At 37.9% G+C, this 14,206-nt stretch overlaps 1 protein-coding gene and 1 long non-coding RNA gene across 3 annotated transcripts; both read right to left on the bottom strand.

Moving 5' to 3' along the window:
- Positions 1-905: 905 nt before the first annotated feature.
- On the bottom strand, positions 906-2,263 carry LOC133732433 (uncharacterized). The gene is made up of 2 exons (XR_009857127.1): positions 1,204-2,263; positions 906-1,105 (listed from the first exon to the last, which is right to left on the bottom strand). It is a non-coding gene; the product is annotated as an uncharacterized LOC133732433 (long non-coding RNA).
- A 3,735-nt stretch (positions 2,264-5,998) lies between these two features.
- LOC133734124 (hydroxyproline O-arabinosyltransferase NOD3-like) lies at positions 5,999-11,560 on the bottom strand. Of its 2 annotated transcripts, none has more exons than XM_062161761.1 (9): positions 11,406-11,560; positions 10,329-10,878; positions 8,799-8,866; positions 8,507-8,708; positions 7,972-8,069; positions 7,796-7,865; positions 7,623-7,694; positions 7,275-7,388; positions 5,999-6,277 (listed from the first exon to the last, which is right to left on the bottom strand). In XM_062161761.1, the coding sequence occupies exons 2-9, from the start codon at positions 10,746-10,748 to the stop codon at positions 6,215-6,217; spliced, it is 1,107 nt and encodes a 368-aa protein (XP_062017745.1). In that variant the 5' UTR covers positions 10,749-10,878; positions 11,406-11,560; the 3' UTR covers positions 5,999-6,214. The 2 variants fall into 2 exon arrangements, with proteins under 2 accessions (XP_062017745.1, XP_062017747.1); XM_062161763.1 differs by having other exon boundaries at positions 11,423-11,559.
- Between the last annotated feature and the right edge of the window lie 2,646 nt (positions 11,561-14,206).

Raw genomic sequence — 14,206 nt, 5'->3', positions numbered from 1 at the left:
TTTTCGGTCTTTTTTGGGCCCAAACATTTATTTTCAGTTTTCCACCGAAAAACAAAAACGAAACAATTTTTTTTCCTTTTCTAATGCCCAACACCACATCATTGTATATGTTACATGTGATCAAGATAAAGATTTCATTTAGCTACAAAATCAAAGGTCACCAGCAGCCACGGGGCCCCTGGATGGGTCTCTTTTTGGCAACCTAATATAAGGTGTGTCACTGTGTTGTAATATATAAATTGTAAAGTATCACAAGAATATAACTATCCTAATGGAAACTATAAGGGAACCTTTCTAGGTTGTACATTGGAACGTTTTACAAGTCATCCTGCAAAGAAAAGAGAAAGGAAAACTTATGTAAGGATAACTTTCGGGTCGGTTCGGGCTTTCGGGCCCTGAAAATATGGAACCCGAGACCGAACCGATTACATGAATATGGAACCCGAGACCGAACCGAACCGAAAATTTCTATTCTAAAACCGAACCGAATCGGGCTTTTTTCCTCGGTTCGGGTCGAGTCCTCGGTCTTTCGGGTCCGGACGCCCAGCCCTAGCGATTATACTTGGCACTTTCACCTTCATTTCTTTACCCTTTTTACTTTAAGAAAACAAATGGCAATTTCCATTCCCGAATATTCCACTAAATAAATTTCTTTCAATTTTCGGGACATAGAGAAATTAACAAAGCTATGATCCGAAATTAAATTTTAGGTCAACTCGTTAGACCTTTCTATTTTCTTGGTATACCTTAGCTTCCTTAATTCCCCTTTTTATCACCAAAGTATTTACTAAACGGATTTCCCTTTTTGGTTACTTAACCAAATTATTCCGCAACCAAAACCTACACCAATTACCAAATTTAGCATCCAACTTTCTTTCCATTTTCATTTACCAATCCTGAAGTCATAAAGCTAAAGCGCCGATTACATTCTTGTACAACATTTCATTTGTCACATTTACTAACTTTGCACATTCTCAACAAACCAAAACTGCAGCAGAAACAACTCTAACAAGACTTAAACCTTAATAATTTTTCCTCGTCCTTACCAAAAGGATTTGATTCCAAAACAGAGGCATCCTTCACGATTCCAAGCCTTCGATCATTCCTTAACAAAGTTAATACCGATAAAACGTATCAATAAACACTTTGGATACATTAGCAACTTCAAAACGAGAATTCCAATAGAGTATTCATGTTTCTTACCCAAATCTCTTCAAATACAAGTCGACTCTAGCACTCTCATAAGGCAGTTCCATCACCCTCAGTTGTCTGGCTACCACAATAGTGAAACTGACCAAGCAGCTCCCCTTCTCCAAAATCTCAGAATTTCACAACCTCCATAACGTACTGCTTCTTGCAGTCCTTCTGGATTCTTCACCATCCCATTAAAACTGAAATCAATACCAAGACCAGAAGCTCCCCTCTCATTTCAATTCCCATCCTCCAAGTCCCGAATTCAAGAACATCAACCAAAAGAATTGAACATCAGCAATCCACTACTTTGGAACTGAAACTCAACCAAATAACGAAAGGGGGCTTCGAAAACGGCTTACCAGAACAATAGGACTACGCCGGCAAAGTTCACGGTGGCATCAAGGTTTCTCACACGCCAGCGGCGGCGGCACGTGTGGCGGCTCTGGTTGGAATCGGAGGTCGGGTGTTTGGACTATTGGAAAACGTGAGACGCTGATTCCAACCATGGAGGTGGTTTAGCTCAATTCGCGCTAGAGATTGGAGAACGAAGGCATGCAGAGCTATAGTTTCCAGCGAGCTTGTGCGGCGTTTTCTAGCGTTGGAGTTTGAGGCCAAGGTTCTGGTTCTACTTTATAGGACATGCTGCTTCGATTCATGGTAGTGAGGGTTTGAATCGATGGCTGGAAATCAGGGGATTAAGGTGGCAGCAGCGTCGCTGCTTTGGTGGTCGCGGGTGGAGGCCGGAGGCGGTGCATGTCGACGGCAAGCCTCGGGTTAGGGTCGGTTTTGGGCGCTGCATCGATTGGTGGAGGCAGTGTGGTGAGATGGTGGCCGGATATGGTGCTTTCCAGTGATGGTAGAGGGAGGAGAACGGAAGAGAGAGGTTGGGGTCGATGCATGGCTTCGATTTCTCTTGGGTTTGGGTCGCATCTTGGTGCTGCATTGATGGGTGGTGGCGGTTTTTCAAGGTGGTGGTCGGAGATACGGTTTTCCGGCGTTTGCAGAGGGAAGAAGAGAGAGTGTGCGAGAAAGAGAGGTCAGGGAGAGAGAGAGAACGCGGCCGAGAGTGAGGGAGAGAAATGATGCTAGGGTTTTCACACTCAAGGTTTTCTATTTATACCCATCTGCGTGAAATGCCCATTTTACCCTTGCTACGAATTACGAAACTCCTCTAGCTAATTTCTTTCGGGTTTTGGGCTCGGGACGTTTCTTTAATTCGTTTTTCGTCGGAACTTCCTAAATTAATTCTTGACTTCGTCCTAGGCCCAAAACTCAACTTTGTTAAAACTAAAAATTCAAATCTTCACTACAACTCAATTCGCCTTCCTTTCAAATTTGCTTCGACGATCTTTTGCTTCAATGAACTTTAGTAACCTTCTAGGCCCAAAACGAAGGACGCTGGCCCAAACTTAAATCATAAGGCCCAATAGGTGGTCTCGACACCAAATTAATCTCCAAAGTCACTTCCTTCACTTAAATCACCTTGCGAAAAATCTTATTGGCAAAATATTACCTTCAAAAATTAAACAAAAATTTTCGGGGGCTCACAAAATCAACTTGATACCCAACTTTCAAAAGTGATCAAAATGATACCTAAAGTTTTAAAAACAAATCAATTTGACACCTCCGTTTAATTTTTTGTAACTTTTTGTTAAAATTGATCATGTGTGGTGCAGTATTTTATGGGGTTATAATAATATTTTACACAAAAAACTATTTTTCAATTATTTTTTATTTTACTTTGTTAATTCTCTTCTTCTTCTTCCTCTATCTCTGCCTCTCTCTCTCTTCCCATTTTTCTTTGTTTCTTTAGAAGTTGGGAAACATCCGAACTTTATTTGGTTCTACGATCGATGGTAGAATTGAAATTGAATGAAAGATTTTTTTTTTAATTCTATAGAAGAAGAAGATTGGGTTATGGATAGGGGCGGGCGGAAACCGAACCAGGAGGTCAAAACCGGCCGAACCGGGCCGAAAATATGGTGGCGGTTACCGAACCAGAAAAAGCAGTGCATAAATCTTCTGCTTTCGAATCGGACCGGATCGAACCGGGTTAATACTTTGAACCGACCCAAAAAAACCGAACCGGCCTGTTTATTATATTTATATATATATTTTTATTAGTTTTCTTATGTGTCAATTTATGACTGGTGGAAATTAGGTTGCACGTAGAACACTCGCACCCGATCACGCCTAACCCTAAGTAACCCTAACCGAGTAAGCGGCCTCTCATTCAGTCTCCACTCTCCACTCTCACACTCGGCCTCCCATCTCATTCTCTCTCTCTCGACTCCACACCGAGTCCGACTGCACACCGCCGCAACGACCGCCACAACGCTTCACGCCGAGCCCGGCTCCACACCGCCGCAACGACCACCACAACGCTTCACGCCGAGCCCGATCTTGCTGCAGAACGTTGCTTGCTGCCCAACCACGTCGATCTTCACATCGATATGCAGTTTTGTCGCCTCTCTGATATGGACTCGGTAATTCGCTTCTCTGTTTTCACTTTGATCTTCATGGACTCTCTATTGTGATAGGTTTTCTGTAAAACTTGTGAGGATTCAGATTTAACTTGTGAAACTTTGGATTTTAGGGTTCGGGTTCAAATCTTCATTTGTTCTTGATTTTATTTAAACTTTCAGAGACCTTCACTGTCTCGAGTCTCTGGACTCTCTCCTTCTGTTCAATTTTGATGCAAATCAAATTAGGATTTTGATTTAGGGTTTCGGCAAATCAAATTAGGGTTTTAATTTGGGGTTTCTGGAAATCAAATTAGGGTTTCTCGTTAACTTTTTGTTAGCTTGGAGTCTGTTGTTAACTTGTTTATTGGAGTCTGTTGTTAACTTGGAGTTTGTTGTTAACTTGTTTATTGGGACTTTGTCTATCTGTTTGTTTTTATTTTGTAGATTGGTGAAGGGACGTCACAGACTCCAATTGATTCTAGCATCGGAACTACACCAAGTGGATGTGTCTGTAGAAGAGTGAATGATGCTTTAAAGTAGAGAGATGCATGCTATGCTGCTGACTTGCTGCTATTTTGGTGTTGGCTGCAGATTTGCATATCTGCCTGTTTATGTTTTCATGAACTGTGTTTAAGTTTGAAACTCCTTGTTAGTTAAATTTGGGTCTGTAATTAACTAATGGACTAACTATCTGTTTCTGGACTTGTGGTTGACTGGTTGTTATGAACTTTGCTCTATGGTTTATGACTTTTAAGTTTGTCGGATTTTTCTCCCTTTCTTCCTTTTTGGACTTTATGAAACTGTGTATTGAACTGCATTTTTTCCTCTTTATCCTTGTTGTATTGAACATTTCATGGGCAGGTTGAGTTTTGCATATTTATGCTTGCTGCAAATTATTTGGGCCAATTGGGCCCTAAATATTAGTTTTGCTTTAACTTAATATTTGTGTATTAATATTTGTAATTGGGCCGTGAATAAATAAAAAGAAGCCCATTTAGAACTGAACCCGAACCGGGCAGAACTGAAAATTCGGGTCACCGAATATTTCGGCCCAGCCCATTTAGAAACAGTTGTCGGTCCAAATTTAGGCCCAACCGATGACTCTGGGTCGAAGTCAGGTTCGGCCCAAAACCGAGCCGGTTCGATCCACGCCCACCCCTAGTTATAGATGATTGATGGCCCTCTGACCACAAATCACTTCAATTTTTGTGCTTGATTTTGCATTTGATTTAACAAAGAAGTTTAAAAAAAGGGCTAAATACTGACTACTATCCTGTAGTTTGGGTCTAAAATCAATTCAGTCCCTAAACTTCTAATTTCATCAAGAACACCCCTGCACTTTCAATTTTGATCTAATAGGTCCAATTTGTTAGTCTTCCGACAATTGAGTCATTTAACTTGTTGACGTGGCTCATATATGGCCTATGTTTTATGATGTGGTGTTGAGGTGGTCTACATGGTCAATTTTGGAGTGAGTCCCACTATTAGAAATCTATCAAATAAATAGTTTTTCAACAAATAATCCAACTATAACTTGAACTCATAACAGAATATTAATGAATTGGATCTATTAAATCAAAATTGAAAGTACAGGGGTGTTTTTGATGAAATTAGAAGTCCAATAACTGAATTGATTTTGGACTTAAACCATAGGGTAGTATTTAGCCCTAAAAAAAATAAACTGAGGTATCAAATTGATTTGTTTTTAAAACTTTAGATATCATTTTGATCACTTTTGAAAGTTGGGTATCAAGTTGATTTGTTTTTAAAAATTTAGATATCATTTTGATCACTTTAAAAAATTTAGGTATCATTTTTATCACTTTTGAAAGTTAGGTATCATTTTGTCCGGTGCAAGAAAATTTTGACCCTAGTGGTGGATTTTACTCTATTCCAACAAAAAGTTGAATCATTGGAATATAATTTGTTTGGTTTGTAAAAATGGTAAAAGTCAATAACACAATGCTTACGACTGTTCATCTATGGTAGTGGGAAAATACATGGGGAAATGGGAGAATTAAGAAGAGAAAAGAAGGGGGACGGTAGTCGATCTTTATTTTGTTCTAAAGCACGCTATTGTAATTTGTAGGGTAAAATTCTGGAGCTTACAGATGTATGCAACATCTTCAAAATGTATATATAATAATCAGAAGGCATAAGGCTTCAGTACCAGGCATCTTAAACCGTTGACTCACGAACATAAACATGCTGGAAAAATAGCTGCATTCTTTGGTATTCAACAATTAATTCTAATTAGCAAAACCTCCCAAATCTTGTTGGAAAATTATGATATGGAGGTCAAAATGTACGTATTCCCAACAAGTGTAACAAGTGAATGGTATAGATACAAAAGAATTTAATATCCTTCTTCAAGGCTATATTTCAAAGAGCGTCAACAGCAAAAACGTACATACTCTTTGACTCAAGAAATTCCTCATCTAACTATCACAGTACTCTTGCTATGCATAGTTTGTATTGGCAGACTCTGTAATCCTTTGAACTATCAGTAAACAAGAAAAGAATCGATTTGCATATCTTACTTTTCATCACAACCACTAGTCAATGTCCCACCCAGGAATGTTGGCAGTTGCCTCATTAACCATCTTCACAAGCCTTACCTGCAAACAAGACGGAAGCTCTATTAACCAGATATAGATGAATTTCATATTGCATGTTTGAATAATCAATGACCAGTAAAGACATGAATATTTTAATAAAACATAAACATGTTGATACCAGTTATCAGAATGAAAAACAAACATCAGAACCAGCAGCTAGAATAACAGTAAACTCTTTTATGTGTAAGCGTACATTAGTTAATGTATGGGTGTGCGTGTGTTTTAGTTTTATTTAGTTCCTCTTCCCTTCTCACGTTGGTAGAAGGGAGGTCAGGAGAAGATAACAAAATATGTGTACTTTTCACCCTTACTAAATTGGCTTGCAAAAGTCAAATTTCAGAACTTTTTCGGGAGAGCCATTTGCCATCCACCAATACAATCTATACTGGAGTCATCGAACTTGGCAGTCCTGGAGGGTCTTCTCTCTATTTTTGTTTCTCCTCTACTCTTCCTTGTGGCTACTAAACAACAAGCACCCCATCATTCCCTCCCCTTTACCTCGCTCTTTCCACAATTTCACTGTTCCTTCCTACCATGCATAGTGTAGAGTGTTTGCTGGTGTTACATATTGCACCTGCATTAAATGTACCTGAATACTACAGTTATACAAAGTCAAGTTCTATCTCCTCACAACAGAATTATCTGCTACTACTCTTTGGTTAGCTCTAAACTTATACATATAAATCTAGTATAAGATCTTCTCAAAGGACACCTTTAAATAAACCTGAATGCTAGAGTAAATTAAAGTTGAGTTTCTATGTCTCTCGACAAACATATCTGCTACTGCTCCCCTGTTATATATAATTCTGTTATAAAACATTATCAGAGAATACTATTAAAGATGCTTACACACGTATAGAGGAACTTAATATACATTAACTTATCAAAGGAACACACAAACAATATCAAATGAAGTTATTATATTTATATCTAAAGTAAAAAAAATATGAACACTTGTAGATATATACTTTAGGGAAGATACTATTAGTGGCCTTACCACACTTTCAGGAACTCCTGGAGGGGGCAAGGAGAGGTTTCTTGGTGGAGGACCACTGAGATATGATCTCTTGTCAAAACGCCATTCTCCAACCTTCCCATAAGTCAGTTCCCCCTAAATAATTATTCAAAAAAAAAAAAAAAACCCTTGAGAAATGAACAATATTAAAGACAGCAAAAATTATTCCCAATGAAGAATAGAAAAAGAAAAGTTAGTGCCACTTGGAAAGAGATGGTGAAACTTACGATTGCAGCTAAACTGCCACTCATGATAAATTAAAAAAAATATATATATATACATACATACAGAGAGAGAGAGAGAGAGAGAGAGAGAGAGAGAGAGAGAGACCTTTAAATTGTAGTCGCATCCATATGTATAATGGATGATGAACCTCTTCCCAACTTCCAAATCCCATGGAGGCTGCAAGTTTAAACTTAAGCATGTAAGATCACTCTGTAACTTGATGCAATAGAGAAAATCAAGTAAAATATTGACAAGATAAATAAAAGTATCATTCAAACCTGCAGCATAAAGTCTTTACGAAGAACATGCTGCACACCATGCAATGCAGATGCTACAGCATATGCATACCTAAGTTCAGCAGGGAAATGACCAAAATCAGATTAAATATCAGCAATTTCATGATACCCACTGCACAAAAGCTAACTAATTTGTGATCTTCTGGATTATTACTCACATCTCAAGCACCCATCCAAAAGCCTTATCAGTCTCTACGTCATCCTTCATTCTCAAAGAAATGTTCACCCATGTGGGAGCAATTTCTTCCAGCAAGGACTAAAGCAAATGACTTGATCAGTACATATTTCAAAGATACTATTTTTAGTGACAGAAAATATTCAGCCAGAGAATAGCATAGCAATATTCGTCATGAGATACGATGATGGTGATAGGAATAATGTTCTATCATTCACAACCACATCATTTTGGAAACGACAATGGCAAAAGTATAGTTATCTTATTATAGTTGAAGGAGAATTGCCAATTTGATCAAAATTAGTCACAGAAGGACTGTTATCCTCAGAATGATTTATAAACTATTTCTTCATTTCAAAAGTATGGTATGGACGTAAGATGGGCAGCGTGATTCATAATGATGAAAAGAGCAATGAACTATATCTACATAACATAGGCATGTGCACACCTCTTGCTATAAATGTTCGATCATTCAGAATCACATTACTCATATTATATTAGCAAATAAATTACTTCACCTTCTTTATGATTACAGGAGAATTGCCAATTGGATCAACATCAGTCACAGGACCTTTTTCCTTGGGATAAAATTTCCTAATTATTCTTGCATTTTCAGCCGGTTTAATGTAGAAAAATGGAAATCCTGCTGGACTATTTCCATGTGCCAAGTTGGGCAAAGGATTTACAAATATATGGTCAGGTTCAGCCATTAGAATGTATCTGCAATGTTCATGATAAACACCCCAACTTTTAATTCATCAATGAGGAGGACAAGTTTTCAAGATATTATGAAGGAAAAAAAAAACTTACTCTTCCTCAATTGTTGCTTTCTCCAGCCATTGCACAAAAGCCCATGGTCTATTTAGGACAATATAGCCCTGGATACAACATCAAAGAAGAAAAAGAAAAATGAAATCAGTTCTGAGGTCAGTTAAAACATCGGTTAAATTTTCTGGTTAGGTGGACACGAATCTGCTAATACGAACAGCGGAGTTGTCTCTGGCAGTTAAAAACAAAGTACAGAGCAAATTATTGCACAACATGTGTTAGTCCTAGTGGTATCAAGTAAGGTAATTTAAATTGTGTACGCAGTTGAATTTGGGACACCCGTTCATCTCATAACAAGGGAAAGTTTTATTTAATTATTATTCCATGTGTGCATATATCATGTTGCGAATTGCATGGCTCGAACAAGTTAGGTTAATTTAAATGATATAAATCTCAAAATTCTTTTAATACATAAAGCATGGTAACAACTATAGATATGACCAGAATAGATTTCAAAGAAAATACCAGAAAGAAAAATAAATATAAAAAAACACTTATATTATCACCTGGATCTATATAGTTTCCCCAATGGAATATACGAGCCCTTTATCATGTAGTGGTACAACAGACAAGCTTCATATATCATAGCTCCCCTACTAGTTAAGATATGTCGGGACACTTCTTACATATGACTGTTTCAATATCTACTTCCTGTCAGCTATTTTTATTAATGATGTTAAGAATAAGTGTGATTTCATCTTGCTATATGCATATTAATCTGCTCCGGAAGGAGGACTGGTATGAGGTATGAAAAGCACTAGTTCTTATTTGTATGCTATTAGTAATCCATAAATGCCTCCGCTTTAGTGAAAAGGATAAAGAGAAAAAGGAAAAAAAAAATAGAAAAGGAAAAAAGCAAATTACAGATGCTAATGCAAAAACACAAGAAAATCAATTTAGATAATGCAAATTGATCCACAACTTACAATTTTCATTGTCACTTAGGTGATCTTCTGTCATTTACGAGATATTTTACTCTATTATTCATGGTCGGGAGTATTAGATTTCATATAGTTTATACATGACTTCTACTTTTGACTATGACAATATGCTTGCAGAAAACCAAATGCAACTACTAAACAGATGCTTTAATGTACTGAAAAGACAGGATATTAATTGATCAGTTCCTTCTTTCATTTACGCTTCATACCAATGATACCTTACGGACAGAAGAGTATTTTCTTGTATATTGAAAATCATATTTTACTTTGAAGTAGTGGAAGAGCCTAATCGCTTTGAATTGAATCACTTCCTCCCATAATTTATGTTTTATGAGATATTAATCGCATGCCTTTCTAGCGAAGATGAACATTAGTAAAGAAAGAAAGTCACTGTCAGACAACAAGATTTGAAGAAAATAAAACTAGCTGACGAGAAAATTTAATATACACCAATAATACAAGTGACAAAGCACAACCCAACTTGCCAGGAAGAATGAATTTAAATAAAATATTTTAGTTTTTTAGCTACAAGAAGTGCAGATAAGAGATTGAACAGTGGAAAAATTCTCACCTGATCCAAGCCTTCTGGGAGTGGATCAACGACAACAGTTGGAATCTCATCCATCAAATTGTCAGCATTTCCGGAATGTAAAACTCGAGTGAAATTTCCCATATCCGATCCAGGCATGCCTTGTACCTTTTTGTACCAGTAATACATAATTCGAGACTGCCATTGGCTATAGGGAGCATCAGTGGCTGTAAGCGCAACATGAAACTTTGAGTTCAAATTTCCTGCTCTCCTTGCGTTTTCGGCCCTCCAAATAACTGGTTCTTTTAATAATTCCGATTCATCTGCCAGCAAAAGCGCCGAGTAGGAAGCTTTGTTGTGTATTACTATGCTTAGCAAGTTATATGTAGCAAAGGAAAACCCAAGTGCCAAAAGCACCAAAAGTATTGGTGATACGCGTCCAATACTTTTTCTCCCGATCATCCCTTTATGTCTCAATAGGAACACCGATACTGAATCCCCCAAAATTTAATTCAATTCCTTTCTGCTGCCAACAAAACTTTTTTAATACAAACCCATTAGGCTTGTTGAAATCCTCAGCTCCACAGCTCAACTACACAATATACGAAAAGCCACACTTACTCCAAACTCATTAATCACTATGTTTTCCTAAACTTCTATCGAGTCAATCACAATGCTAAAAGAGCAACGAACAATTCGGCATCACTTTGACAAGCTAATGTATAAATTTGACATTTAGAAGAGCCACATTTCCAATAAGAAACAAAAGGAGCACATGTCTGAATTCCAAAACCAATAAAACAACAACAAAGAAGTGCAAATTTTCCAACATATCAAAGAATTCAGAACAGCACAAACCCATCAATCAAAACAAAAGCAAAAGCGAGGAACACACTTAAACTTACAACTTACATGATTATGAGCTTACCACACAGATCTAGAGTGAAAACAATCAAGCGGGCACAATTAAAACTCAAACAACACGAGAAGAAAAGAGAGAGAGAGAGAGAGAGAGAGAGAGAGAGAGATGAAGCAATGTATAGTAAGCTAGCAGAAGGCAGTTGATAACTGAACAAACAAGTTAAAAGAGAAATGAATGTCTAAGAAAAAGAGCAAGACCTGTACAAACTGGGCACCTGAGAACTGAACAACTGAGTAATGAGAGACGACGAGAAAGAGTTCGGAGGTTTTTCAACTCCTGCTCTACAAAACGCAAATGTTTTGTTTTTCTTTCAGAAAGTTAGTCAGATGACCCAAGGGACAGTCTGCTGTTTTTTTTTCTTTTGGTCTGAAATAAACTACGGGTTTGAAAAGACGACATGAGGAGTTTTTTTTTTTTTTTTTTTGGTTGAATTTTTTTTTTTTTAAACAAACTTTATGACATTCTCTTGGAAATTTTATCTACAACTTTCTTCCTAAGAGCAAGTCCACCGATGTGAACTTGACTGGTCATAGTCAAGAGAAAGCTGATGTGGTGACCGACTGTGGGAGAAAAGCAGCTCCAGCGGTGGAAGCTTGACCAGGCAAAACCCACCCCTTCTTGACTACAGCCAAGAAAATAGTCAAGTCCATGACTATTTCCATGACCGACCAAGCCCACATGCCAGCTCGGCCCAGCCCACATGCCAGCTCGGCCCAGCCCTGATCGTGGCTGACGTGATATAGCTCAGCAAACGACGACGCACTGAGGGAGGGAAGTGGACGACAGCTTGACGACGCGTGGCGCCGCAAAGAGACTAGGCGTGGAGCCAGTCGCTTGTCGCGTAGCGACAGAGAGAGGGGGTCGGCCTGCCACGTGGAATATAACCGTTGGTCCTATTTGAAATCTGGGCCTAACGGTCAATTAATCCCAGCCCTTCATTTCAATTAAATGGCCAATCCGACGGCTTACAATTAACATGTATATATATGTTTGTAATGTTAATAAACGGTAACAAAAATTTTAAAAAAAAAATTCTAAACATTTCTCTATAAATACCTACCATTTATTTTACATCTCACACCCAAAAAATTATCTTTCATAGTAACCCAATTTTGTGCTTCCTCCTCTTCATATAGCTCTCATCTTCCAAATTTATTTAAATCCAATATGGCTGAACAAAGGGGAAACACACGTCCAGTGGCCGGATAAGAGGGAGATCAAAGTGAAGATGATAATATCCAAGACAAAAGGAGATGGACAGATGAGGAAGATGTTCAATTGTGCAAGTCTTGGAAAATTGTAAGCCAAGATCCGGCTGTGGGCACAAATCAGAAAAAAAACGACCTATGGAGGCGCCTGATGCGACACTTTGACGCAAATTGGCCCCAGAGCCGATCAGCTTCCTCTTTGCAGGGAAGGTGGAAAATTTTGAAGGTTGAACTCTTTGAGTGGCATTGTGCATTAAGGCATGCGAAAAATTGGTACAAGAGCGGTTCGAATGCGGTTGATGAGGTATGTATTTGTTGATAAATAATTTAATTTGTTGATACATTGTAGTAAAATATGTCTTGATAAATAATGTAGTAATTATAATATCGTTTTAATTGTAGTAATTTTTTTTCGTTATAATTAAAATAATTAGTTGATAAATAATGATGTTTACAACGATGTTTATATTTGTACTTATTGATTTTTATTGTAAAACGGTGAGATACTTTCTTATTAAAATTATGACCTTTATATTTGTTGATAAATCATTTAATTTGTTGATACATTATAGTAAAATATGTCTTGATAAATAATGTAGTAATTATAATATCGTTTTAATTGTAGTAATTTTTTTTCGTTATAATTAAAATTATTAGTTGATAAATAATGATGTAATTACAACGATGTTTATATTTGTACTTATTGATTTTTATTGTAAAACGGTGAGATACTTTTTTACAAAAATTATGACCTTTATAATAGATGACCCTTCATAATAGCGTTTATATTTGTACTAATTACATTTTTTATTTTTATTTTTTAATTACGTAGCAAGAGGAAGCACATAAATTGTGGCATGCCGGGATGAAGAGAAAAGGGAAGAAAAGAAGACACAATTTTCAGAGTTTTGATAGTTACGCTGTTGTGGAGGGCTTTGCACAATTTAAAGACATCCCTAGCCATACATCCGGAGGAACATCAAATGTAGGAAGTCAACATACGCACACACAACCAATTGCTGAAAATTCCCCCATCAACTTGGACATGGATGTAGATGAGGTAATTGCAGGTGAAACTGCAGATCCTAATGTGAGGCCTCAAGGAAGGAAGGCTGCGAAAGAAGCAATTCGGAAAGGAAAGAAGCAGCGAAAGATCAAAGTCCCCTGTCAAGCACACTCGAGAGTATAGCGAACAATCAAATAGAGGCAACCGCGGGCAAGAAAAAACTCGATGAGGAATTCGCTCGAAGTCTCCAAGAGGAAAATCAACGAGCATGTATCCTCTTGCAAATCGAAATTCGAAAAGAGCAACTCCTATTACAAGAGAGGGAAGAGCGAATTAAAGAGAGGGAAGACCGAAATAAAGAGAGGGAAGAGCGTATTATGGAGATTGATACAAGTCAAATGACGCCAAATAAAAAACGTTATTGGTCAAGAAAGCAAAAAAAGATAGCGGAGAAAGAAGAACTTGGCGAGCAGACGCCACCTTCTATGGGTGGATACTATCCGCAACCCAATTTTGGTGGTGCATTCCCACAACCAAATTTTGGTGGTGCATACCCACAACCTCCTTACCCCGGTGCATACCCACAACCACCTTACCCCGGTGCATACCCACAACCACCTTGCCCCGATGGATTCCCACAACCTCCCTTCACCGGTGGATTCCCACCACCTCCCTTCACCGGTGGATTCCCACAACCCCCTTAACCCAGTGGATACTATCCGCAACCACCTTACCCCGGGGGATATCCTACACAACCACAATTTTCACCTTTCTCTACGGGTGA

The sequence above is a fragment of the Rosa rugosa genome, chromosome 2 (assembly GCF_958449725.1).
Source record: "Rosa rugosa chromosome 2, drRosRugo1.1, whole genome shotgun sequence".
In the NCBI taxonomy this organism is placed as follows: domain Eukaryota; kingdom Viridiplantae; phylum Streptophyta; class Magnoliopsida; order Rosales; family Rosaceae; genus Rosa; species Rosa rugosa.
This window is presented reverse-complemented; position numbering and strand designations above follow the sequence as displayed.

What these genes read in the sequence shown, in the direction of transcription:
- LOC133734124 (XM_062161761.1), bottom strand. Translation starts at nt 10,748, where the DNA reads ATGATCGGGAGAAAAAGTATTGGACGCGTATCACCAATACTTTTGGTG. An exon ending in CTCCTGTAATCATAAAGAAG is followed by an intron (nt 8,070 to 8,506) that starts GTGAAGTAATTT and finishes CATTTGCTTTAG; the next exon opens with TCCTTGCTGGAAGAAATTGC. An exon ending in TTTGGATGGGTGCTTGAGAT is followed by an intron (nt 7,866 to 7,971) that starts GTGAGTAATAAT and finishes TGCTGAACTTAG; the next exon opens with GTATGCATATGCTGTAGCAT.